We start from the raw sequence: 19,251 nt of genomic DNA, 5'->3' as shown, positions 1-19,251 counted from the left end.
TTGTGACTTTTTGTATCAGTGTTTGATGATAAATTATTAGCAGTTTTCTTACTATTACTGTATGAAGTGTGTTTTTTTGCAGTAATTGTACAAAATAAAGTATCCTACTCCTCACAGGCTTAAACATTGCAATCAAGTGGATTACAGTAATTTATTAAGGTGCTAGCCTCCAAGGTCTCTGAAATATGTAAAAATACAAGAGAGAATCACAAGTACTGGTGGTAGTGTTTATAAAGGACTGGTCATGTTCATGACTAATAAAGCTATTTTAAACTCACAAACCTTTGGTTTTGGATGTTGATCCTCTGAATCAAGACCCCATCAGCCTCACAAATTACCTTACAGCACAAAATAAGGGCTGTAATGTGTAAGCAGTGTAGGAATTTCAGGTCAACTTATATCAGTATGTGTTAGTGTAAAAACATTTTGTCCTATAGGCTTCTATTATTGAGGTAAGATCAGATTTTCCTGGTGATCATTTAGCAAATAAATGCTATTTCCAGCTGGCATTTAACTTTATTGAACTTGTTTTGTTCATAGCAATATACCTTTCTACTGGTCTCTTTTGTTGAAAATAGCAAAAAAGAAAAAAAAAATCATACACTTGCTGCCTTGAGGTTACAGTTCCGATTTTAAATCAGGGTTATTAATCTATAGTGGCACTGCAGAGAAATATTTAACACCTGTGAACAACAGAGACACACTGATTTGATTTGTCACAGTTCTGCAACAAATTATCCTGCATGTAAACCCACTGTGCTATTTACAATGGATGCAGGCTACTCTGAGGTGTAGAGTCAGTTGGGAACTCCAGTTTTCACCATGGATTCCTGCAAGTGAGTAATGGTCTTTTACGGAGTGGTACCCACAGGGCACAATCCTCAAAATTAGCCTCATTAAGCAGCAGTTGATTCATCTGAAGGATGAGAGAGGAATCTAGGTCAGTACAGAGTAAATGGTCAGGGCAGCATAAATGTTTAGTAAGCCAAGGTCATAGTCACAAACAAACAAAAAAAACTTAGTCAACAATAAGTCATGTCAGTATCCAAAGATGAGATAGAATAATAACTGGCACAACAACAGCACTACCATAACCTGCTGTTCAGGCACCAGAGAATACTCCGAGTGGTTTTAAATAGAGATCACCTGATGTCATTAGTACACTCATGAATGCACACTCACTGTTAAACAGTGAGCGGATACATGGCGACTCCGGGTGCTATCAACTGGGAGTGCTAACAATGGAAAACAAACAGAGACAAAGCATCTGAAGAGGAGGTTTGTTATTGTGCCGACCTTCTACAGATGATCACAAGACACCTTCTGTTAGATTTGAAAGAATGGAAACAATTTATTTATTAACCAGAAGAAGGGCAGAAATAGTGGATGCTATGGCACAATGATCTTCTCATACCCCATCCAATCCACTAAAGAATTATTCTGCCTCATGAGATTTTATAATGGGTGAGATTTTAGGATGTGACCAATTGAAAATTCTTGTCCATGGTAAAATTTTGGGAGATGTTGCAAAAAGTAAAAGAATTGAGGATATGAGATTTTAAGAAAGGTACATGGAAGGCATTGGATATTTGTAATCAAGAAGGTCATTTGAAAATAAATGATACCGCAATGGTGCATTCAATGACTTTGTGCAGACCAATGAAACATGAAGCTAATTCATGGAAGGTACTTTAAATGTAATATTCCTGGTAGGAAGCCAAAATTTGTTTCCTGCTCTTAGCTGAGGGACGGATGTATGGTGACTATCAGCTGCTTGTTTTTGATGAGAAATAGCTTGTTAATGGCTCAGTAGATTCCTGATCAGAAAGCTGGAAGGTTGGTACTGGTGTCACCAGCTGCCGGATCTCCAGTAAGTAAATGGATCTGGGGGTTTTGGAAGATATATACTTTGAAAAAGAAAGAAAGTGCTTTGCGGAAGGTCATTAATGTGAGAAAAGGCACCTGCTTTCACATTTTTGCAACTAGGAAGAAAAGCCAACAAAACATTAGAAAGAAGAAAAGTGCCAAGTGTTCTGGTCATAGGTTCAGGAGGGATTATAGTTTCTAGTGATCTATATAAATATTGATAAGAAATATTGTTCCTAGAAGATGTCTCTACTCTTCTCAGGGCCGGATTAAGGGAATAGAGGCCCCTGGACTAAGGGGGCCTCCATTCCCCCGTGAGGGCCCCCCCGTGATCCGAGCCGCCTCCCTCGGTGAGCCGAGCTGCCCCCCCCCCCGGCACTTACCTCCTTCTCCTCCTTCCCGGGCGCACTGTACACTCTTTACTGAGGAGATCTCGTGAGAGTGAGACTCACGAGATCTCCTCAGTAAGGAGACTACAGCGTGCCGGGGAAGTACTGCAGTGAAAGTGCTCAGCAGCACTGATCGGGCCCCCACCTCCGACCGATCAATACTGCTGCTGAGCACTTTCAAGGGCCCCCTGGATGCCCGAGGCCCCTGGGCTGTAGCCCAGTTAGCCCTATGGTTAATCCGGCCCTGACTCTTCTAATGAGATTTTAACAGCCAGAAGCTCACGATCTCCGATGGAATAATTTTTTTGCTCTGCTCAATGAAATTTTCAGTAAATAATACATAATATATGTAAGAGATGGAAGGTTTCTGGGATCAAGTCTGGCCTTTACAGACAATGTATTTTTCAAAAATGGTGATGGCCTTTTTATTTGCTTTATGTTACTTGGCCTTCAAACACTCCTTCAATCATGTAATTTTTCCAAATTAACAGACTCCATGTACAATACAAAGTTATTTAATTTACTTTATCTTCCTTCTTTGATATTAAAAAATATAACTGCTATCTATTAAAAATATAATTGCCTGGCGAGGCCTCCTAGTGAAAATGCAGTATGTCTTGGGCACAAATTCATAAACAGATACCCTGGTGCGTAAAGATTTCCCAAGTTAGATTTATTTATACTAAAGAACAGATAATTACAGGGGGAATATTACTACCTAAATATATTCATGGTGTGTACAACGACTACTTATAGCAATCCATCCAATATCGGGTTTCAAAGGACACCAAGTCACCTCTTTCAACTGAAAGGAAAGAAACTTAGGATTCTATGTACTAACGTACACAGAGCTTGAGTACTCCATCTTTGGAGCAGAGTTGAGCCATATGTAATATCTAGTTAGTACATATGCGGCAGCTCTGCTCAAAAATGGAGCACAGCTGACCTTTTCCACTGCAGATCTGATAGAGGAATTTGGAGGAAGGGTTTGCATTAAAAGACAAATCTATTTGTATGTTAGTCACAGAATATATAAATATATATATATATATATATATATATATATATATATATATACATACATACAAGTTAACCCGTGCATGATACTCATGCATTCTAGTCAAATCGAGCTACTTAAGGTGTTAAAAAGGTTCTTGTCATGCATTTGGGCCATAGCCCAGGCCTCAACCACCAACCACTCCCCACTGTCACCCCCGGCAACCACCAAACACTCCCAACTGTCACTTCTCCTTCAAGAAATATATATATATATTTTTTAAATCTTTATAAACACTTTCAACAATTAACAAATTAAATTAACAAATTAAAAACATCTTAGTATACCAAATTTCAGCCCTTTCTGAAATTTTTTTTCCACACACACTAAGAATTTAGTAGGTCAGTGTATAACTCCACCCAGCAGGTGGCGCTGCAGCTTGGTTTTATTTTTTCCACACACAGACAGACTAACACACGCCACTAGACATTTATATTATAGATATATCACACACACAAGTGAATCATACTCCACACATTAGCAATCATTTACAGTGCCTTCAATTTCAGAGCTGTACTGCTCAGTGTAGAGCCATACATCTCTGAGCCCCATAAATTAGCCCCATCCAAACTATTCTAATCAGTTAGTGATTACTCCCAATTTTTCTAGACTGCAGAGTCCTGGTTTATTTACATATAGATCAATTTAAATGGTAATATAGAACATGTTATACAGCACTCATAGAATTTTTTTTTATGTCAATAAGGTTTTAAATAAATTGGTGTATCAAAGGCATGGCAATCTAGGTGTGGCGGAATCACATAGAAATAATTTGTTATAGGAATTTATTTTAATTATTCGCACAGTGCGCTAATTTATATCATTGCAAATGTACTGATTTTGATACTGTTATATGTGTATTAGAAATGTACTGATTTCTGATGCAATTGCCATTTGTTAGAGGATGTCTGTTTTGCTATTAGCAGGAAATGCTAAGTAAGCCTTTTCATGTGATGTGACAAACACCTGCTTTGGCCTAAAGTCCCGGCAGGGGGTCATTACCTGTGTGTATGTCTTGTTGGAGAGACAGGAAGCCTCCTAACAATACAGACAGCACATTTGAGGAAATTAGGCTGGTGTGAAATTTAAACTGTGTTAGATGCAAGTTTAGATCATATCCTGATGTAAATTATTGAATGTGATTTTTCAGTCTTTGCAAAGCCATCTTGGATCAGGGGTCTGGTTTACTTCCTGCCAGGATTTGTGCCAGAATCTGTATAAAAAGGAGCTCTGTTTGACCATGTAATGAATTATTGTTCCATCTGACCTTCTGATCACTAGTACCATACACTAGTGTGAACTGTCCTTATTCGGACACTTGAGCTAATAATCATTTGCTTCAAGAGCCTAATTGATGACTACTTTCCTGCTGTAATTCCTGTGACCTGCAGATCTAATTCGTTACCCGAGCATTTGGACCCAACGTCTAGTTCCACCGCTCTGCCCACTACCCAGCAGCTCTAGCTAGTGTGATAGATCAGGGGGAAAACATCCACAGCAACACTGTGGAAGAGATCAGGGGTACCAGCCCAGGTGCCCTAGGGGAGGATATACTAGCAGCGATGGATACCAAGAAGGACCTGGTTCTGGATGCCGCAAAGGAGTCCAGGGGTGGCAGCAGCTTAAGCCCCTACTACTGTGGTTAGAGGGTGCATTGGGATAAAGAAAAGAGGACAGTGGCAAGGCAAGCCAAACTGGTGCCCTGCGACTCGACAGCGTGGCATAGGTGGTCCATCCTTTCACAATAGGATATCTCAAACTCCACTTACTATTCAACCTTCGCAATGTTCTGTAATATTGAGGTAGAACCAGACATCAATGCATTTACGTTTTAGTACAATACTGCACACCACACATGACTAAGTGAATTATCAATTAAAGATCTGTTCTCGCCCCTTCCCCATATTAAGGACATTTTCCTGATGGAATCTTATACAACTTAGAAAGCTGAGCACTGGCTTTACTTATTTCATAAGGTTCAAATTCAAATAATATAAAAAATGTTTTGGCAAAATGCACAATTCTACAGATGAAAATTCTGCAAATGGATCCTAGGAGTGTTTCATCATTTTCCCGTCCAGCTATCACTTAACATTTCTCATAGCAGAGTGAACTGTTATCTGTTACTATCTGGGAAATATTCCTTTTCCTTTTCCTAATAGTATACAGCATATAGTTTATAGTAATATTACTATAAAAGTTTTCCTAAGCATACTACAATAAGTGGGATGTGTGATGCAAAAATATACCAACAGCAATTTTTTGTTTCAGCTGTTCAAATCAAGTGCATTGATTTATAAATAATGATACACAAATGGGCATGTCTACCATAGGTGCAACTCTTACAGGAGCCTGGTTATATCATAATTGGCAACTTTCTAAAGTTGGCTTCCGGGAGCCTGTCAGGGGAGGTGGGTGTGATGGGGGGCGTGGCTCCAAAATTTGCATAATTTTGGACCCACCCCGTGATGCAATGACGCGAATGCATCATTTTACAGCAGAGGCGGGGCCAAACGCCGGGATTCCCGGTGAATCACGGCGTTTTGGACCTAATTCTACCCACTTCACTAGGAAATGGGCAGATGCGGGAGATTGCCACACTCTCCCGGGAGTCCGTGAGACTCACACGAAATGCGGGAGTCTCCCAGACATTCCGTGAGCGTTGGCAAGTATGGGTTATTTATGTCCAGTTTTATAACAAACATACCTTATGGGTCCACAACACAGATGTAAAATTCACATGTACATTCTGAGACACATATATCTTGATATATGCGACGCAACATAGTATGTTAAATGCATCTGAATAAAAGCATACAACACACTTTAAGTGTATCATGATGCTGTTGAAGGAATTATAAGGAGTCGCAAGACTAAGATGATAAAGGAACGGACATACATCCAACTAAGTATCAGGCCCTATGTTGCACTATGATGTCCTGTGTTCTTATACAATTTTCATAGGCACAAGTTACAAGTGCACATATGTTATATGATATGATGTGATTGGAAATTATTACAAAAGTCAAGGTAAAATGCAGTACTTACTGCATGTAATAAAGAACAACCAATATGAAAAAAATAAACAACATTATTTTCTTAGGCCTCACACATAATATGGTATTGTTGATAAAGGAGTGAATTCAAATGGCAGCAACTGAATACTTCTTTTTCTACCTCCCATAGTGACACATTAATGTGAAGGGGAAACACTCCTGCCTTGTCACATGAGAGTGATACAGCTTTGGAGACACTGCATACAGATAAATATGTGTGATGTGCTGTATGTACTGTTACTCAACAGGAATTCAGTTTATTTGTATATAGTATGTGTAGAAAATAAGTTCATTTCAAGGTGCTCCATTAGAACCGATCATATTGCCCTGACCATGTGTTGCTGAAAGTCTAGACCCCTTAAGGATGTCAATCCTGCTGATAAAACTATTGCAAAACATCCGGATACTCAGACACTTGGAAATTTGAGGAGACAGAAGATGACACTGTTGGAAGAAGCACTTTGAGGGAAGTTTGAGATTGTGAAGGATAGGAAAATACATAGACAAAATTAGACAACATAACAAGCTGATGTTGTATGTAGACACATGCAAAAATGTATTTCATTACAATGGAAATAAGCATGGAAGTAGGAATATATAAATTATGCAGATGATCTGTGGTAGAATAAAACAATGGGGGTTTACTGTTTTGTTTTCTTGCATTCTGCAAAACAGCAGCATGCTTATAAAACCAATAATACCAAAACAGCAGTGATTTCTGAGCACAATCAGTTTTCCTTCTATTGCATTTAGACAAAGGGGTATATTTACTAAACTGCGGGTTTGCAAAAGTGGAGATGTTGCCTATAGCAACCAATCAGATTCTAACTGTCATTTTGTAGAATGTATGAACTAAATTATAGCTAGAATCTGACTGGTTGCTATAGACAACATCTCCAATTTTTCAAACCCGCAGTTTAGTAAATATACCTCCTAATGTCAAACTTGCATCCCGCAAGCTGCATCCTGCCCAAACGCATAGTTCTTGTGACCAGGCCGGGGCCCAGAAAAAAGAAAGAAGAATAAAAAAAATGCTTATCTGATGCCGCCGCACCAGATATCTGACATGTTGGTGTCCGGCGTCGTCCTCCCTTCGCACTGAATATTGGGTGTGACATCATCACGCCCGACATTTGCAGTGAGGAGCGCACAGATAGGAGTCACAAGAAGAATTCAGAAGAAAAGATGGCAATAAAAAAGGGGTGCACAGGATGAAACAGTATGAAACAGGGGAGACGGGTGAAGGGGAACAAAAGCAGCATGGAGGGCACAGTGTCAAGCCTCGCGAAGATAGCATTAAACTTTATTTTTGTTTTTTTCTTAATAATAAACCTTACAAAATTGCATATGAGACTTTGTTTTTCTTGCGGCCTACACAATCTTAGACTTGGATTATTTGGTCCAATTGGGGTTTTGAGTTTGACATGTCTATTTTAGACAAAACTATCTGAGCGAAATCATGATAGTGCCCCCTACACAGTGAATGCTGAACCAATGGCTCACTGTAACTTCACATGCACCATTGCCAGTTGTATTACACAAGCCACATTGCTATCTACATTATTCAGATACCACTGGACACATCAACCATTACATAGGCTATCCATTCATTTTTTGTAACATTGTAGTTGGGGGGACATGCACTAGTGCTTTCCAGAAAAAAAAAGCAGTGCCTTTGAGCATTTAATGGAGTCTGCCTTACTATATGCTTACTAAACTAGAGCGGACTGCACATGCCTGTGCAACAGTTATTAGGTTCAGGTCCATTTTGGTCAAGAGCTAGGAGGGCAGGATTTGGAGGATAAGCAGCCCATAAACCATGATCAACCAACTTGTTCAGAATCTAGCAGTTTGATAAAAAATAAAAAAATTAGGAGACACCTTTAGTGCCCCATATCTGTAGTGTAATTATATGCAAAGCCAAACTTAGTGTTAGGTATGCAAAGCTAAATCATATCTGCTGGTCACTATAATGTGCCAAGCCATGCTAGGAGCAAATGTACAAGTTAAGCCCCATCTGCTGACTGGTATATTATTTTGACTACTATCTAATAAAAGTATAGAACATAAGCAATGTCTGGCAACAAACATAATATGCCAAACCGTAATTGAAACAAAGCTAAGTCTAATATGATGCCAAGTCTAATATGATGAGCCATATATACAGCAAGTCTAATATGCTGAGCCACATCAGGTGCCAAGTGTAACAGGTCATGGTTGGTGACCATAGTTGGTCATAGTTGGTGACCAGTTTAATATGCAGAACCACAACTGATGCAAAGTCTAATATGCAGAACCATATCTTGTCATCTAGTCTAGTATACAGAGCCTTAACTGGTGTCAAGTATAACTAATATGCTGAGCTATTTCTGGTGCCAAGTAAAATATGCAAAGCCATATCTGGTGGCAAATTTAATGTGGAGAGCCATATCTGCTTATGAGTTATATATACTGTCTATATACACATACACAAAATGCATCTGGTGTATCAGTTATGAATTTTTGACAGGTTTTTCCACCAGTATACGAAGGACTACATGCAGAGACTTACTTATGAACTCTAGATCTCTTGGTCAAATATTCACTCTCTAGGTCCCTCTAGGACCTAAGTTTGTGATTAGACATTCAGTCGTAAATTATCCCCTGTTAGGGCTCCCAGTATTAATGCAACATAAAGTATTGGTAGTTACTGCAAACAGAGGGGGGTATTCAATTGTTAGCGTTAACGCTCTCAAACGAGCGCTCAAAAAATCTTAGCGTTAATACGGTAATTACTCGCGGAATTTCAGCTCGCCACTCTCTGAGCGGCGAGCTGAAATTCCGCGAGTAAACTACCGTATTAATGCTTTTGCGCGCAATATTACCGTATAAACGGTAATATTTTTTGAGCGCTCGTTTTTTAGCGTTAACGCTAACAATTGAATGTCTTTATTAAGACAATTAAGACTTTATTAAGAGTGTCTTTTTTTTCACACAGATAACATCAAAATGCAGTCAATGTTAATAGAGGTATCAGGCACAATAGCACAGGAGTACTATCACCTGAAGCAGCAAACAATTTCTGAATTGCAAGGAGTAATGTTTGGGGCAGGTATATAAGGCAGTCAAACAGATGCAGGTTATGATCAGGGAAGGAGATTACTGCTGATAAATATCCCTTTTGACAGCCAGAAAAATTAGTGTTTCACACTGGGGAATATGGGACACCCCAAAGCACTTGTAATGCAAAAAAATTGTATAGATACTGCTGCTAAATATCACTTTTGACAGCCAGAAAAATTAGTGTTTCACACTGGGGAATATGGGACACCCCAAAGCACTTGTAGTGCAAAAAATAAAAAAAAAGCCTCCTCTATCCTCCTCTCTTCCTGCTCTAACAATTGCTAATAGAATTGGTAATAATAATAGAATTGAATAGATTAGAATTGAAATAATAATACAAAGAATAAGGTGTACAATTATTGCTCTGTCCCTGATCTAATACAGCCTGTGACCTAACCCTGCTCTCTCCCTCTGTCAAATGGCGATGGATTGCTGTGTAGGTGGGTATTTATGCTTATCAAATCTCGCGAGAACCGAGCTCTGAAATACGAATACGTCACAATGACGTTTTGCCTCGATTTCAATTCTGAATGGGCGGGAGAGTACAGAGCCTGCTCGGCTTGGTACTCAGATGGGCAAAGTTCGGATGGGTTCGGATCTCTGGGAACCGAGCCCGCCCATCTCTAATAATTAACAAATTAAAAAGTGTAGTACCGCCTTAAAACCTGCAGATGTCCCTATTTCTATCTAACTTTCAGAATGCTCTTTTACCTAATAAGATTACATTACTTTAATTATTGACTATAATTTATCTTTATCTTATAAATTTCAAGCTAAAGTTCTGAATGTAAAAAGTTTTTAATTAATATGAGTAAAATATAAATATATTTATTTCACACATCTAGTGTAAGCAGCCAAAAATGTTTAGCTGTGTAGTGTCTGTTTGCTTGTTTTAACCAATATGAAGTTTACATATTCAAAATGATAATACCCTAAGGAAAATATGAATTGCTTAAAGGCTAAAGATTGTTTACTGAGCCGTTTAAGATAAAACAAGTTTCGTCTAACTAGACGTATGGCTCACAGCTGGTATTATTGTTTTTCTGGATCTGGGAATAAAGCAGGGGAGACATTAGAGCAATATAGGTTGCTTTATTTTACACATTTACAACAACTAATTATGTTTAACTTAATAGTTATAAAAAAATGATAGCATTAGCTTATTTGGATAAAAAGCAAAGATTTGAAGTTATATAATTGTTAAAGTTGTTGCACACTCCTATTGATGTTAATGCCAATCACTAGTTGTGACAGCAAAGGAGCATTCAGTGCTGTAACGATGTCTTATAATTAGCTATGAGATGAATTTACCACAAGTGCAGTCTGGGTGGCATATTACAAAGGTGGCACCACAGAGTCAACATTTTGTTACTTTTACCAGCTGTAATTAACTGTACTGAAATAAACTGCCCACGTAACAAATTAATTTTACAAACCAAACTGCAGGGAGTCCACCATGCAGTGCTGTGTGAGCTTGTGATTTCAAATGGAGAGCCAGGGAGACTTGAAGACATTGGGTTGTATTGGCTGGGTCTAGGCCTGTGTAAGTGAGAATGTGACTCTATGGGATGGGCAAGACACTGCTATTTTGGCCTGAACATATATGTTGTGCATGTGGAAATATGGTTGTTATACTGTATTATCATTGGACTGGACATGGTGACCATAAGGTTGCTATTTCAGCATTAAACTGTAAACACCTAACACTATACAAATATTTTCATGTTCAATGTCTTTGTGATAATAGGTGTGTTGGTGGGTTTGAAAAAGTGCTGTGTTCGAAACGTGCTGCCATAACAACAATGGTGAATATATCACATATCAGCCAGGCAGAAGCACTGAGAATCAAATGTAGATATAGTTACCTGCAGGGCCGGACTGGCCATCTGGCACTTCTGGCAAATGCCAGAAGGGCCGATGGCCAGATGGGCCGGTCCGTGTGCCCGCCGAGCAGCAACACTCTGCGCGCTACTCGGCGGACGGAGAGTCAGTGACAGCCGCCTATGTGAGTAATCACATGGGACGGCATCACATGACAAGTGCCGTTCAATGTGATTACTGCATTGGCGGCTGTCACTGACTCCCCGCTGACCAGCGCGCAGGAAGGGGGTGCTGCTGCTCGGATGTAACAGGTAAGTGTCTGTGTGTGTGTAATAGTGTCTGTGTGGGTATAGGATGGGGGGGCTGAATACGGTGGGATCAAGTCTGTGTGTGCTTGGCACAGGTTTGCTATGCCGATATGTGGCTGTATGTCATGACTATTGGACATTTTATATGTGGTAGACTGAAGGATCATATTGTGACATGGATGTGGTGGTCCTCTGGTGGTCACTGAAGATGATGTTGGATGAAATAACATATGGGGGCTGCGCTGTGGAAAGCCTAAGACACCTGTAATTATATCAATTTAATTTGATTATGGTAACTGTGTTTCCTCATTCAGATGTAAGATAATGGAGAAGATAGTCGTTTTGTCAAATTAAATTGATCACCTCAGTACTGAAGGTTCCCCCCCCCTTCTCTTTTTATATATACTTTTTATATGTCTTCAATATATATGATCCAATTAATGGTCTAATTGCCGGCTGGTGATGTTTTTTTCTATGTTTGTTTGGATTTTTATGATTGCCTCGTTCTGCAATAAACACTGTACTGTTAGATATCTAAATCGCCAACGATTTCTCCTTTGATTCTTCAGAGAGTCCCCCAGTTATATTGATCTAATTACAGGTGTCTTAGGCTTTCCTGCTTGTTTGATATTGGTGGTCTCTATGCAATAGACCATGGGTTTTTACCCTTATTTAATCCTTGATGTTATATATCATATACAGATACACATCTAGATATTTCTCCAAACCAAAGTGTGCGCCATTAACCCCTTGTGGGACTGTTTGTGTGGGTATGCAGCACTGGAGGGCTCAACTGACTTTGGCACCTTTTTTGAAACATCTTTGGGACATTTTCTTTCATTTCCACTTTCCCTTTTTCCTATTTAGTTCATTTCTAAACCCCTTTTGTTTGGTTTCAATATAGAGAGTACAGATTGGTTCAGTCACACATTTATATATTCATTCACGTTTATTGCTATACTTTATTAGCATTTTTATTGTGATGAGCATTGAGATTAGATATTCTTTCCACTTTGTAGCGCTGTGGGTCACTATTGTTTATTGTTAGTGTATGACTAATAGTACAGTGTGTCTGTGGCTAATAGTACAGTTTGTCTGTGTGGCTAATAGTACAGTGTGCGTCTATGTGGTTAATAGAACAGTGTGCGTCTGTGTGCCTAACAGTACAGTGTGTCTGTGTGGCTAATAGTGTGTCTGTGTGTGGCTGGTGTTTTAAATGTAAATGTAGCGTGTGTGTGTGTGTGTGCGTGCGCTGTATTTTAATATAATATGTGAGGGAAGGGAGGATCTTAATATAGTGTGGGAGGTAATCTATTTAATGGTAGAGTGTAGGTGGGGGCTAATTATTTAAGGTGAGGTGAAGGAACATTTAATTTAATGCTGGGGTGGTTTAGGGCTATCAGTGAAATATGGGGCTGATTTTGGGGAGGAGGGCTATTTATTAAATGTGAATATGAACTATTTATTGTCGGGGATGGTTGTGGAAAATGGCTATATTAATTAAACTTTAATGCTATTTAATTTATTGCTGGGACTGTTTGGAGGGAGGGAAATATGTTTTGAGTAAATGGGTATACTGTTAATTTAATGTTGGGGCTGGTTGGAGGGAAATAGGTCTACTTATTAAATGTGAATATTATTATTGTGGGGACTTGAGGGAGGCCTAATTTTAAAACGTGAGTGCTATTGTTTTAACACCGGGGCTGGTTGAAGTTTTATAAATCTCATGTACCCATTTTTTTTTCAAAATAGGGCATTCAATATTCCAGGATCAAGACAAGAATGAACTGAACTAAAGAAACCAGCTGCTACAAGCGGTGAAAGTGACCAAGACAGGTAGGAGAGAGCAGGACAGTCTGCCAACTGTCCTGAATCTGGTGGGGCAGTCCTGAATTTGGGTGACTGTCTCCCTTAGTCAGGATTTGGTCCGACTGCAAGGACAGTTGGGAGGTATGTCCCGCTTCACAACGTACTGCTTGTAAAGGCAAAGCTGCGTGCTTCTAACAGTAGTACCTGTGTATTTGTCTAAAATGATAAATGTAATGTATAATTATAATGTATGTATCAATGCCCCATGTTGGCCACACCCACAACACAATAAGGTCATGCCCTGTTCGGCTGCACATATTTTTTTCCCTACTGGAACTGAGCTGGGCCTGTGTACCTTAAATGCCAGGGCTGATTTTTAGTCCCAGTCCGGCCCTGGTTACCTGTAAGAACGTTTAATGTTTTATTATTGCCTACTTGAGTAGATACCTCAATGTGAGTATGCTTATTTGTTTTTCGAACTGCCCTCTTTTATTTATAGAACCCTCCAATATTGCCTTGTGTTATAAAACTATACAGGGGGTGAAACCCATAAAAGATACTACCCATTGGGTGTAAATACAGTTGACATAGGGCTATATGTGATGTGATTAGGGCCATAAATAATGGATTTTGGCCTGCCTAATATACTAGACTTAATGCTTTGCTGGAAGCACATTTTCAATGCCACACACTATCTACAAGTTCTGTTTATGTTTTTTTCTGTATATTTGCAATTTGCACTAAGTATAAGTTTTAACTGCACCATGTTTGATAAGTGTTTTCTAGTTCAATGTGGGGTGCACATTGGGATCACTTTAGACTGGACAACACTTGAAATAGAGACAGGTCCATTGTATCTTTACTGCCTTGAGGTAAAGAATACCATATTGAGCATCAAATGAGTGTATTAAATCAGGCAATCAGTCCAAATGAGAAAGTATACAGTGTCTACCATAGAGCAAGGGGTGTAAATCAATCTAAGGAAATTGACAATTATTATTATTTATTTAGTTTGCTCCACTGATATTACGCAGAGAATAAAGGATCTGGGGAATGCCATGGGAAAGGTATTTTGGCATGGACAGACCTGAGGCATACAGTAAAGCTAAACTAGTATCTTGCATAGGGGCCTGAGGGGTCTTAATCTGGCTTTGCATCAGGGCCGCCATCAGGGGGGTACGGGGGGTACTGGCGTATGGGGCCCGGGCTCACCAGGGGGCCCGCTCTCCTCTAACCCCGGCATCCCCACTGCTGCATTGATGCTGGCTGTCACTGACAGCCAGGCAGCTTTCAAACACACTCGCAGGGGAATGATCGTTCCACCCCTGCGATCATGTGATCCGCCCCCTCTCCCTGTCAGCTGACTGTGTGGTCTGACCTCACACTGAAGTTCCTGCTGATACTATAGGAAGAAGCAGCCTGCAGGAATCAACATGTAGGTAAGTATTTTTATTTTAATAGAGATGGAGGTACTTTAAGGGAAAAAGCACATAATGGAGGGATAAAGACAGCTAGGATTTACACAGAGACAGAACTGGATTAAGGGCTGAGCACACAAAGAGATTTATTGTTCATTTAACATATATGCAAACCCAGGACAGACTAAGACACCACTTCCATCTGTTAGTGAGGTTATTTCTGGGTTCCTGTATGTACACCACTGAGAAATCATACACACCACTGCCTGATACATGTGTCATTATTAATCAGAAGTGTAGTTATCCAGAGGGTCAGGTGTGAGAGTAGTTTATAAGTGATTCATACTGTATACTGAATTAACACAATTAGAGTAAGGTACATTACTGTGATCAGCCACCTATACCAGTTAGGAACTGCATGATAATATCTGAATTTAGTAGTAATTATGTTATTAGAGTTATTTGCCTGTTACTGTGATTTACATTGTATGCTCCTACTCCAATCTTCAACTGAACTGTGTGTATTACATTGTTGTCTAAGTTTGCATCCATTTATCTGCTATTTTACCCAAGCCACTGCACCTCTGCTTATTAACAACCGTGCTGTGGTAGTTTGCTTCTATTTACAGGGTGTGTGGGTCGACATCTGTATATATACACGCAAATTGACCATACTCCCCAACCCTACCTCTTTTGTCAATCAGGCCAGGGGGTGTGACCACTCCTGATATCCAAGCTTATATCCATAATCCAAGCAAAATAAATCTCTTTGCATTTTATATTCCACTTCATTTTACATCCATATAAACCCATTATCACTAATAGGAGATCTATACCTGCTAACAAGGCTCCTTGTCATAGTGTGATAAAAGCTGACTCTGCTTTTCCCACTTATTAAGATTTGGCAATAACCTAGGTTAATGCTTAGGATGTCTTGAAGGGTTGATATCATTTGAGATGGAGGTTTAGTTTTTAATAAATACAATATTGAACAAAATTCAAAAATTGTACTTTAAGGGAAAAGGCGCATAAGGGAACAATAAAGAAAGCAAGGAAATGATGTTGGTGGATATAAATACAAATCTGGTAGCCTAAAACTATGTTAAATTTTAGATTAAATAATATTCCTCTCCACACTACTTGATGCACAATCACAAATCAATAATTGAGATGTAGTTCAAGCGATTCAATTTCACAGCTATATGGCAAATCCAATCCAACAATAAGTTTATATCTGTGATTCAGTCCCACAGTCCAAAATAAATCCCACTTCCAATAGTGATTCAGAGCACACAAAGTTTAAATATGCTGCTCTTTGTAATTAATGTAGATTTGTATCAGTAATTGATGATAATGCAGTTCAGTGTAGTTCGGCCACATTTATATCTGCCCCTAAATATATAAGCTGGGACAGTGGTTGGGGGGGTGCATCAGTTATCGTGGGGGGGGGGGCTTTGGGAAGGGGGGGTGCCGGGTGTTGTGCTGGAGGGGCCCCTGCCTGTTTTCGTTTCTACTGGGCCCCGCAATTTCTGATGGCAGCCCTGCTCTGCATACAAGTGGTGATCTAAAAATGAAAGTGAACTCGACAGCTAAACCAGATGCTTAAACTTGGACTCTGACACTTTATTATAAGTTACCATTATATGTCTAATATTTGAATTGAAATATAAACAGTAGCTTTTATTATTAGATGCCATATATAGCTTTATATAATTAAGATCTCTTAGCCTTTGTAACAGACACAAGATAATTCTATTGCATCTTGAATTAAAAAAAAAAAAGAAAATTCATCATACTAACATCACCTATAGTTTTAACAAGATACAATTTGTGCATTTAGATGCTTCACATTTTTATTTTTATTTTTTAAATTGTGTTATTAGCTCCAAAATAAAAGTGCATACAGTTATGGCAGCGGATATACTGAGAAACATAAAAAGGGAATAAATGCATGCACAATGACATGCATTATATTACCAATAATAACGATGTAAAATGATAGTAAACAAGCAGCATTTTAGAATTAATGCCTGAGAACCCTGCAAAATATTTTAAACATGAGTGTGATTCTGAGTTCCAAAAATTAGTACAGAAATCGTTGCTTTATTTACAAGATCATTTGGGTGTTGTTGCATGGTGTTGATGCACAGGTAAGGTCCCCCGTTATATCAGTAGGAGTGTCATTATCAATAATTCTCAATTCATACCAGGATGTAGATGAAATGTATTTATTATTTGGGATTTTATGCCTGTGTGGATTGTGCCTATGTAGCTCTCCCACATCTCAAAGAAATGTTTAACTCTGTTTTGCTTTGCAAGTGTGGCCTCCAGCCAATCTATTATAAATACGTCAAATATATTTTTCTTAAATAGTATAAATGGAGGAATTCCCGTCTGAGATCACACCTGCAAAACAGTTTATCTGTCTGTTGCACTTATTGCCAGAATAAGCTTTTTTCCACCTCTTGAGATATTCTGGCCTTGTGGAATTATTTCCAAGATTGCCCATTCTGGTGTGGAGGGGAGAAAATGAACTAGCTATTCCATGGCAAAGTTTTTAAAAAGAACCTACCAAGGGGCACCCGCAGGACAAATTAAATAGATCCATTTCCTCTCCATGGCACCTAGGGCTGTTACATGATGGAAAGTTTTGATGGGGGATATATATGATCTATGAAATGTACTAAGGAATACATCAGTTTACATACTCACTGTATGTACCCTGTGTGTACATACAGTGAGTATGTAAACTGATGTATACCCTGCACCTGGACAACAATGTTACATGGTTTATCAAGATGCAAATTTGCATCCTTATCTGTATTTTTAATTCTAAATAAGGTGCAGTGTGTCTAAAATTATAATATTTAAAATAAGCAGTAGTTCTAACATTTAAATGAATGGGGTCTGTTAGACAGGGTGCAGAAAATATTTTTTCTTACCTTGGAACCATTTGGACCAGGAAGTCCATCAAAACCTTTTTCTCCCTGAAAAAAAATAAAGAATAAATAAATATGGTAATCAAAATTGAAAGCATTTATACTGTACATCTTAACTTTTTTTTATTGTTTTTACCATATTACCCCTTAATCAAAGATCAAGGAGTCAAGCTGAGAGTTTTCTGGCGGGTTTGAAAAATCAGATTCTAGCTATCATTTATTTAGTACATTCCACAAAATGATAGCTAGAATCTGATTGGTTGCTATAGGCAACATTTACATTTTTGAAACCCGCCGGAAAACTCTCAGCTTGATACATTTACCCCCAAAACACTATCATATTTCTTAATTTTGTACCATTCCAAAATATGTATATGTAAATTTATTTGCAATATGACAGAATTGATAAGGTTTTACATCTTAAGTACAATTGCTATCTACCTGTCCATATGGGTGTTGCATCTACATATATTGTAATATCTGTGTACTATAAGTTTATTTTTTTACATTTTTTTTTTTTTTATGGTAGTGCATTTGCAATACGCAATGATATGATTTTAAAAACACTGCATCAACCAATTTTTTCAATAGGATGTTGTAGAAAACAAGATGACAAGTAAACCATCAATTTTTACCCACTTAAATAGCTTTTCATTGGATTAATTGTTGATTAGTTGACTAATTTGTATTATACATGACTGTTTAGAAATATATTCCAGTGAAATATACATTTACAATGCGTTTTAAAACTCAGAAAACATAAGTATAATTGTTTTCAATATGCATAATAATGGCTATATCCAGCCTTATGAATATAATATAGAGTGTTCATATGAACAAGTCCTTCAAGATCAACAACTTTTTTTTAAAGATAAAAGTTTAGTAACCCACTCCAAGGGTTTACACTACACCGTAGAAAGCATAGCATTCTAAGGGGCATATTCAATTAGCTTTTGGATTCGCGGTAACGCGCGTTGCCGCGAAAAGTGCGCGTTCTTGCGGGTATTACGGTACCGCATTAACGCGGATTTTCGTTCGCAACCCTATGGGCTGCGAACGAAAATCCACGTTATTGCGGTACCGTGTATTACGTTTTGCGGCTGTTCCGGCGCATTACCGCGAATCCAAAAGCTAATTGAATATGCCCCTAAATGTTTGTTACATTTTGAATAGCGTGGGAACAGATGAAAAATACATAATTGTAATGGCTGTCAGAGCATGTCACATCTAATCCCTATTCATTTCAGCTAAATGTGTGATAACGATCTACCTCATTGGCGCTAATTGGTGAGCCATATCAGTTAATGTTTTAACAAAAACATTTTATTTTGTTGTGGCCAGAGGAAGAATGACTGACACAGATAGCCAGCTTAACATGTATTGCAATATGCATATTGCAACTAAGATTCCCTGGTTTGGTATGTGAAGTCTAACATGTCTGAAAGGTCTTTAACATATTGCTATTGGTGAGTGCTGATGAATATTT

At 38.6% G+C, this 19,251-nt stretch overlaps 1 protein-coding gene across 2 annotated transcripts in view; it reads right to left on the bottom strand.

Annotated features, from left to right (window-relative positions):
• COL19A1 (collagen type XIX alpha 1 chain) overlaps positions 1-19,251 on the bottom strand; it is a 603,039-nt gene that overhangs the window by 413,475 nt on the left and 170,313 nt on the right. For both annotated transcript variants that reach the window (XM_075202581.1, XM_075202582.1), the window contains exon 11: positions 17,769-17,813. In XM_075202581.1, coding sequence (XP_075058682.1) covers positions 17,769-17,813 — 45 coding nt within the window. The remainder of the gene's footprint in view (positions 1-17,768; positions 17,814-19,251) is intronic.

This window comes from Mixophyes fleayi, chromosome 3 (genome assembly GCF_038048845.1).
Source record: "Mixophyes fleayi isolate aMixFle1 chromosome 3, aMixFle1.hap1, whole genome shotgun sequence".
NCBI classification, from domain to species: Eukaryota; Metazoa; Chordata; class Amphibia; order Anura; family Limnodynastidae; genus Mixophyes; species Mixophyes fleayi.
The sequence above is the reverse complement of the archived record's forward strand: the minus strand, read 5'-3'. Positions and strand labels throughout refer to the sequence as shown.